This window comes from Anoplopoma fimbria, chromosome 13, assembly GCF_027596085.1.
Source record: "Anoplopoma fimbria isolate UVic2021 breed Golden Eagle Sablefish chromosome 13, Afim_UVic_2022, whole genome shotgun sequence".
Classification (NCBI taxonomy): domain Eukaryota; kingdom Metazoa; phylum Chordata; class Actinopteri; order Perciformes; family Anoplopomatidae; genus Anoplopoma; species Anoplopoma fimbria.
Genome location: NC_072461.1, coordinates 23,355,783 through 23,364,654, shown reverse-complemented (window position 1 = coordinate 23,364,654; position 8,872 = coordinate 23,355,783). Strand labels below are relative to the sequence as shown.

Genomic DNA, 8,872 nt, shown 5'->3' with positions numbered 1-8,872 from the left:
CTCCTGGTTACACTAAACAAGAGAAGTTTGTATCCTTATTGGCGATGTTATTTATGTTTTCTTGGGGCCAAAAGTCGTCAGAACTTGTTGCATATGAAAATCCATCTCGACGGGAACATCTTGTGCCTCTGTGTTGATTGCATTGAGGAGAGCAGTGCAGTGAGTCTAGTGCATGTTTGTGAAGTTCTGATCTGTTCTACAGATGTGTATTCACCAGATTGAATCATGTCAATCGGGTTTCTCTTCATTTTATTCCTGTTTTGTTTTTTTCTATCGGTAGCAACACGCAATTGTAGCAGCTCGGTATCATATGTGTGTGTGTGTGTGTGTGTGTGTGTGTGTGTGTGTGTGTGTGTGTGTGTGTGTGTGTGTGTGTGTGTGTGTGTGTGTGTGTGTGGATTTCTCTTGGCAACTGTCAACATTTGTTTTACTGCTGTTGCACTATTAAAGATGACAATAAAAGCTGTTAAAACCTGATTTTGAACCCTCTGACATCACCACAAAAAATAGTTAGTATATGGACCCCAAACATTTGGCCCCTGCACCGCTGCTCGCTGCAGATTATCAAACACACATTTTATAAGACAAGTAAGACGTCCATGAAAAAGAAACGAAATGTTTTTTAAATGAAAATTACAATCTCTTTTGCACAAATAACTGAAACTAGTTCAAACTTTACAATAAGAGGAAATCCTTAATGTCTACCAGGGAAGCACATCGGGAATTAACTGCCAATTAATGAATATCTGACACGTGGTTTCTGATCGATATATATATATATATATATATATATATATATATATATATATATATATATATATATATATATATAAATAAATGTACTTCATAGACATATGTGTTGATGTACAAAATGTATCATCTAATATCATCAAAGAAGTACTATTTTTCTTTAATGAGACGTTTTATTTAGCTCCGAATCATCATGTTATTAATCTTTAACTAACAACCTTTTTAATTATGACATTATAATAATAGAACATCATCTTACCCAGGGTCAGACACCGTAGCACAAAAAATAAATAATTTAATTTTCATATTCACAGCGCATTTCCATCAATAGTCACATCAGTTATTGGCAATTTCCGAATCTTCGTGGGGTGCAGCTACAAAGAGTGAGGATTAAAGTGCCGCCTGCTTAAGTTATTCCTTATGCCCCAGGACAGATCAGTCAGTATCATTTATGAACGTGACCAAAGACCTGACCCCCCCCTTCAATGTGTGATATGCAAAGTGGAGTTAAATCGCTTGAACGATGGCAAATACGACGATATGTTGGTTTAACATCGCATAGAAACGTTCAATTTATGTCAAGAATGTCTTTTGTTGAAGCGCTTTTTCATACACTGCAGTAAACTCCAAGTAAACAACTTTTATTCATCTTTTTTTTTATTTAATTAAGATTTGATTTCAGAGCTTGGAATTTACTGCTGCCTTGAAATCCTCTCTCTCTCTCATTCATAAATTCATCCTTTCTTCCGCCATTACATTACATTACAGTCATTTAGCAGACGCTTTTATCCAAAGCGACTTACAGTCAGTAGTGTATTACATATCATTCACCCATTCACACACTGATGACAGGCTACCATGCAAGGTGCCACCATCAGACTCTAACTAACATTCATCATCCAGTCCACACCGATGGCAAGCCTTCAGGAGCAACTTGGGGTTAAGTGTCTTGCCCAAGGACACATCGACTGCCGAGGCCGGGTATCGAACCATCCTCTGATTGGAGAACTACCTTGCTCTCCACTACGCCACAGCCGCACATTACATTACATTTCTCAAAGTGAAACAGTAGTCTGTAGTCTGGTGAAACTGCATTCACAGTTCTTCCTCCATGCTGTCAGTAGCTCCACACTCCCTGTCACTCTCCCTCACTCACCTAATTGGCTCACTCTGTTCAACTGCCTGTCACTCTCTCTCTCTCAGTTCACTCCGGCCACTCCCAGTTCCACTTCCCAGCTCTCAGCCCCGCCCCCTCTCTCTCTCACCACACTCTCCCTCACTCACCCAATCAGTATTACTCAGTGCACCTGTCTGCCACGCCCACCTCATCAGCACCATCCCTCTCACCTGCTCACTCTGCTGCACCTACACCCTGCAGTATTTAAACCCCAGTCAGTCACACACTCGTTGCGTTTATGTCAGACCTTCCAGCAATTTCCGTGGACTGATTTCCCCGTTGCCGACCCTGCCTGCCTGTCTGGACTTCCCCGCCTTGCCTGCCACACCACATCTGTGACACCACCAGACTATTGTGTTTGTTTTTTTTTTTTTTTTTACATAGCCTACTGTACATTCCTAGGTGACACCACCCACATGCCAAACGCTGACACGTCAAAGAAACAACTAACACGCTTGTCGAGCATCAAAGACGGTGTCGTGTTTTATTGTAGCATCTGGCACTTTCAGTTCCCTTGGGCAAAGGGGAAAACCAGAGGTGGAAGAAACTAAATTAGCAATCCTACCATGTCAAATCTCTCTTTTATGATAAAAGTCCAGCACTCAAACCACCAAAATATACCCCAAATTATACCCAAGAATATTATACAGAATGCACCAACGGTTAGAGGCGATACTAATGAATCAATAGCATGGAAGCATTAACATTTTCTGCTGTAACTATAGCTGTTAAATAAGTTAAAAGTACAATATTTCAATTTTTTGAAATGTAAAAGTGTGTAATACAGGTACGCAGTAGCTTAAAATGGAAATGCCACAAAAAAGTACCACACAATTGTACTCAGTACTTGGGTCCAATTCCTATGAACCTGTTAACATTGTGAGTCTTGCAGGCTCTTCAACTGTAGCAAAGCCAATATTTGCATTTAGAACATTACACCTCGAGACAGTGTTGAGTCACCTTGATGACAATATTGAGCATCACAGAGGTACGAGCAGGTCTGATCAGTTGGAAAATAGATTTATTTCATGTCCATGGCAATATTCTGCATCCCTAGCTCAACTGTACTTAATGGTCTGTGTAATATTACACTCTGCTTGAATGACTCATGCACCCTCTTTGACTTATCAACTAAATCAACACACTGTAAACAAATCATGCAGTGAATGTAATTTCCTCTAAAACTAATAGAACTTCTATTTCCCCTTTTCCTTCTGTTGCTTTTCAGAAACATCCCTGGGGACGGACATATTCTCACACAGTCTCTCTCACACACACACACACACACACACACACAGAGGCATCATGCAGGAGTCAGAGCCCACGGTGTGCCAGCTGCAGCCCAACATCATCTCAGTGCGTCTTTTCAAGAGGAAGGTCGGCGGTCTGGGCTTCCTGGTGAAGCAGAGGGTGTCCAAGCCGCCTGTCATCGTGTCCGACCTCATCCGTGGGGGCGCGGCGGAGGAGTGCGGCCTGGTGCAGGTGGGCGACATCGTCTTGGCCGTCAACAACAAGCCCCTGGTGGACCTGTCCTACGAGCGGGCCCTGGAGACGCTGAAGAACGTGTCGCCCGAGAGCCACGCCGTGCTGATCCTCCGCGGGCCCGAGGGCTTCACCACCCACCTGGAGACCACGCTGTCTGGAGACGGCCGCCAACGCACAGTCAGGGTCACGCGCCCGACCTTCCCGCCGTCGAAGTCCTACGAGCACTGCTCCCCTCTCAGCCCGTTCAGCCCCGGGCAGCAGCAGCAGGTCAACAAGGAGCCCCAGCTGAGGGCCATCGAGAACCTGTCCTCTCCGTCCATCACCCAGTCCCTCCTGCAGAAGGGAGGCGTGCAGGCCCAGGACCCCCTGCTGATGAGGGACGGGAGCCGCGGAACTCTGCTGTGCAACGGGCTGGAGGAGAACAACGAGCTGCTGAAGGAGATCGAACCCGTGCTGCGCCTCATCAAAAACAGCAAAAAGGAGATCAACGGAGAAGGCCAGAGGAACGTGGGGAGAAGAGACGCCGAGATCCAAGTGGCCTGGTAATTTGTTAGATGTGATACTTCCTTATTGATCCCTCTGATGGTTTCTTTGTGTTCGTACCCCTACAGAGTGCAAGTCGGAGTTAGAGCCTCGGTAGAAATAGAATCACAATTAAAGTCAAGTACTCGCCAACAAAGTGGTTATTGGCTCACAGTAGAAGAGCTTCCACCTGGTCCTCTGATTGAAAGGAAGTCTCCCCACTCACTTTGCCCCGCTGTCCCTAAACTACCTGACCCAGCTGCATTGCATTAGCAGCTGTCAGAACATCCTCTCGTTCACCTATTATGACTCAGTGTTCAGTGCCAAGTAATTACTGTCACAACATTTCATGACCCCTTTGGGTTGACATTCTTCAATTACTGGGGCCAACTGCCTCATGTGGGTTCATATCAACTGTTTTGAACAAACAACAAACAATGTAGCTTGCTTAACACATTTTTTCCATAAGTTAAATGAAACTTCCTCTTCTGGATCAGGTTATTTAGCTGCATTTCTGGCCTGAGATTAGTTAAAAAATTCTCTGGGAAACGATTAGCATGTATCAGAATGTTATTGAGATCCGACTCAGTTCGACGCTACAGTTCCCGGACAAAATATGTTAGGATTCGCTTCATTAGTGTTGATGTCAATCCCCATATTAATGTGACATAGTAGACCCCAATTAGCACTCTGCATCACAAAGCTTATCTCACGCTTGTCAGTAGACCGTTCATTATCCGCTTGCAAGAGAGCGATACGGTCCTTCTTAGTTGCGGAGGTCCGGGTGCAGCAGTCGTTGAGAAGTGTGAAATTGGCAACAATTCTGTATTCAGCATGTCTCCCATTCAACATTTAATGAGGAAGCCTGACAAACATTGAGATCAGATTGCTTTAAGTTTGTTCTGAGTCTAAACCCCGACACCAGCTTTTCACAGTCGGAGCCAATATTCCATCCCCGACTCTAAATGGTGTTGCACATTGTACTCTTGATATTGGCGTCTCAGTTATCTGCTATTGTCCTCCCCGACCAATTTAAATCAAATTGAGGCCACCGTCTCCTCGAATCAATATGTGATTCCTGTCCTTGTCTTTCATGGATGCACTTTGAAACATTCATTGAATTCTAGAAAACGTGTGATTAGAAAAGCATGAAAGGTGAAGTCTTGCTAAAATGGATTTCATAACACGGTTTAGGCCTGTAAGAAAAAGAAATGAAAACATGTTGACCTTTGGTCAGCACCAGGAAGGAGCTAACTTAATTTTATCCTCTGTTAAATATTTGGAAGGAGGCTTTCGAAGAGCTCAAAGCAGAAGCTAACTAGAAAGGTTATTGTGAAGTCATAGCCAATAGTGTGTATTTTTCTTCCTGGCCATATCTATAAAATTACATCTCTCAAATTATTTCTTCATGACCATTAAATTGCCTGGAATCAAACGGCACATTCTAACTGATAGCTTGCTTTCAGAGCAGAATCTGTTCCAATTTCACAATTTCAGCATGAGGCCGATGTCGCTCTGCATCAGAGCTGTAATGACAAAATGACACATGCAACTTCTCTCTGTGTTTTTCTGCGAGTGTCTGAACCTGCACCTCTGAATTGTGGGGATTAAAATATGCTCGCGCAGATTGTGGCAATAAAGAGATACAGCGTGACAGGGAGTGTGAAAGGGAGAAGGGATGCCTGTGAGGATTTACAATTAGCACGGGCACGTGCTCATGACAGAGATCGGGCGGCGGGCTGGGGGGGGAGGAGTGTGAAAGACGGTCGATGGCGATATGTGTGTGGGCGTTTTTTTCTATTGCAAAAACGCAAACTTGAAATCACACGCCGATGAGTTCTCCATGTTTATTCATGTTTATGCATGCAGCAGCACGGCGATCTCCCCTCCCCCACTTCTCCTTTAGACTCTTATGATCAGAGTGACGTCTCTCACTCTTCATATCCTGTTTTTTTTATGTTTGCTGGGCGAGTGCAGCTGTTGTATAGTTAATACCTTTTTGCAACTAACTTTTAAGTACCTGTCGCACCCTTGTCACCCACAACAGGGGTTTTTGTGGCTCACACCCACAGCAGGGCTGTCGTGAGAAATCACTGAGGCTGACCTTAATCAGGGAGAAAGTTGTCCCACAGCACGGCAACAGGTGCAAACAGGAAACACATGAGAGCCTGATGAACGCTAGCCAAGCTCCGTCTACACACCCACGAAGGGCCCTAACAGAGAAAACACCTGTGTGGGTGTGCAGACCCTTTAGAAATTATGCAGGGATTCCTGATTAAATAGCATTTTGGAGGCAGTACAATTCCATGATTTATGCATTTGTAAAGATGGAAGAAAGGCGTCTTGTTTACTGCCTGTGTGTGTGTGTGTGTGTGTGTGTGTGTGTGTGTGTGTGTGTGTGTGTGTGTGTGTGTGTGTGTGTGTGTGTGTGTGTGTGTGTGTGTGTGTGTGTGTGTGTGTGTGTTTGCATGCAAGACTGTGAGTGCTGTTTGGCTTTTTAACAAATGAAAGAGCTATTTTTGCACCTGATGTGAGCGCACGCACCTGACAGAAAATTGTGTATAACCTCCAGGGACCTTGGCGTGGGAAATGGCACCTCTCCCCAGCTGGCGTCCGATAACAACAGAATGCTGGAAAACATGCCGGTGGAGCTCCACAACGCTGACACCGACAAGGTAAAATGAAACAAATGTTCAAAACCCTTGAAATTCTTTAGCCCGAAGGAGATCATGTCTGAGCATACGTTGGTGGTGCTCTTCTCTTTTAGATCAATAACTCCAAATCCTTGTGTCTGTGCGTGCATGTGTTTGCAAGTGTTCATGAGCAGGCCTGCTGAGTGAATCTGCAGCGGTATAATGCATGTGCATCCATGGCTGCTTTTGCCTCTCCGGCTTTTTAGCCTTGCACAATAATCCACACTATTGGCACTTTTCATGCTTTCAAATACTGAGCACGCACATCTGTGGTGCTTCTTTGCGCATAGTAGCAAAGCCTTTGCTTAAGATCCCATCACCTAGGCATTAGATCCTTCCGGGCATTAAATCCAGCTTACGCCCTCAACACAGAAGGGTCTGGTCACAGGTCGGCGTGTCTGTGACCGGGATAGCGCCGTAATCTGCACATGGTCCACGTTCATCCACCCACTTGTGACGTCGCCCCCCAGCCCCCATCAATGGGACCGGATGGGGCGAAATGATTCCAGGAGGCCTAATGAATACGTGCAGCTGCTGGATCCGTCTCTCTCTCCATCAAATGTGGCCCCTGTAGAAATGATGCAGCCCCTCAGACCTGCAGAGAAAGAGGGTGTTGGTGTGCGTGCGTGTGAGGATATTTGTGGGAGAGTGTTTGAAAGAGGGGGAGGGAGTGTGGGCGATGCATTCTTGAAGAGATGATACGTATTGTATAATGTGGTAAGGAGCCGTATCTCCTTCCTGGTAGTGTTTGCTCAGACTGGGGAAAACGTGTGCTTCTAGAAAAAGCGTGTTTGGGAAGTGGAATCGTGTGTGTGTGTGTGTGTGTGTGTGTGCATGTGTACTGACTCATGCAGCAAGAAGTTCCCCTGCAGGCGTTTTGCTAGACGCTGATGCTAACTTTGATGGCTCATCGCTAAGTGTTTAATTCGATAGACTCAAGTCAGACGCTGAAGAAAATGTACCATTAAATACATGGACTTCAAGCGAAATGTTGATGGCTTGTAGATTAGTTTTTCTCAATTTGGTGAAGGATTTTCCAAGTGCCTTCAGTTTGAGCTTCCTTCCCTGCCTGTAACTTAATGTTAAATAAGCCTGTTGCAAAAGGAAAGGTGGCAGAATGAGCTGTCAAATAACACCAGCTAATGAGTACTGGAGACACCACCTTGTGATGGTCCGTTGAATGCGAGAAAAATGCCTCTATGCCTCCTTTTTTTTTACACGCAATGGCTTAATCACCACTGAATACGGTGCCAGATGTCAAACCGTAAATGTACATGACTAAACCATATAAATATTTAACAAATCGCATACATTTCCATTTCTGAGGCTATCAGTCTCACTTTCTTATTTTGATCTTTTTCCCATCTACCCCCTGGCTTGCGCTCATTATCTCCATTTCCCATCAGAAGTTTTAATTGATGGGTGAAGGAGGAACTTTTACTGTGTAACTGCATTAACCAGAAAGTCTCTGATCATTACATCCCATTATGAAATCATCTTCATCAGATTATCTTCAATTATCTTCCTTTCTAGCTCAATGGATGCTCCCTTCTGTTTCATCCACACCTCTTTCCTGACATTTAGGCCTGGTGATTAAGGCGTGATGGGATTTACATTTAAGTTGGTGTGTTCCAGCAACTTACCCAAGTAATATAGACTACAGAGGTGTCATTAAAACAGACTGGAATTAGTTTGTGCGTTAGCAAACAAGGAGATAAGGACTCATGATCTGATCAATGTAAAATATATATTTTTCAGTCTGTGATGTAGCTTGTATTTGCTAAGACATGCTACTGTTGCTATGCCCGATAGCTTTCTGCTCACATTTACTTTATTCGTTTAATGTGGCAGATTTACACTTGAAAGTTGTAAAATTTAAAAAAGAAGTGTGTCCTTGATTTCAGAGTTAGACAAAAGCAGGTTGAAATTTGTAGTTCGGTGACCGTCTATTGCAGACTGAAGTGATAACTTTAACATTTTATCAGCTGTACCTAGCGAGCTAAATACACTAAGCTAACGTTAGCTCCATGACTCGGTTGAAAATGTTTTACGGCTGACCTTTTATTGAAGTTTAAACTTCCCACAATCCAAATAAAGATCAGGAGTGGTCAGCGGTCAGTAATAATGTGAAATGATAATAATCGGTAAGCGTCCAAATCTCAAATAACTGCTTATTATTGAGTATGTAGCGAATGAGTGAACAAAGGAGTGTTTTCGGACAAAGACCTTGCCGGATCTGCCAATC

General features: G+C 44.0%; 1 protein-coding gene across 1 annotated transcript in view; it reads left to right on the top strand.

Moving 5' to 3' along the window:
- The first annotated feature begins 2,184 nt into the window (after nucleotides 1-2,184).
- The window catches only part of nos1 (nitric oxide synthase 1 (neuronal)), a 34,251-nt gene continuing 27,563 nt past the window's right edge, over nucleotides 2,185-8,872 (top strand). The window contains exons 1-3 of the mRNA XM_054610497.1: nucleotides 2,185-2,283; nucleotides 3,156-3,954; nucleotides 6,507-6,609. Coding sequence (XP_054466472.1) covers nucleotides 3,233-3,954; nucleotides 6,507-6,609 — 825 coding nt within the window. The 5' untranslated portion in view covers nucleotides 2,185-2,283; nucleotides 3,156-3,232. The remainder of the gene's footprint in view (nucleotides 2,284-3,155; nucleotides 3,955-6,506; nucleotides 6,610-8,872) is intronic.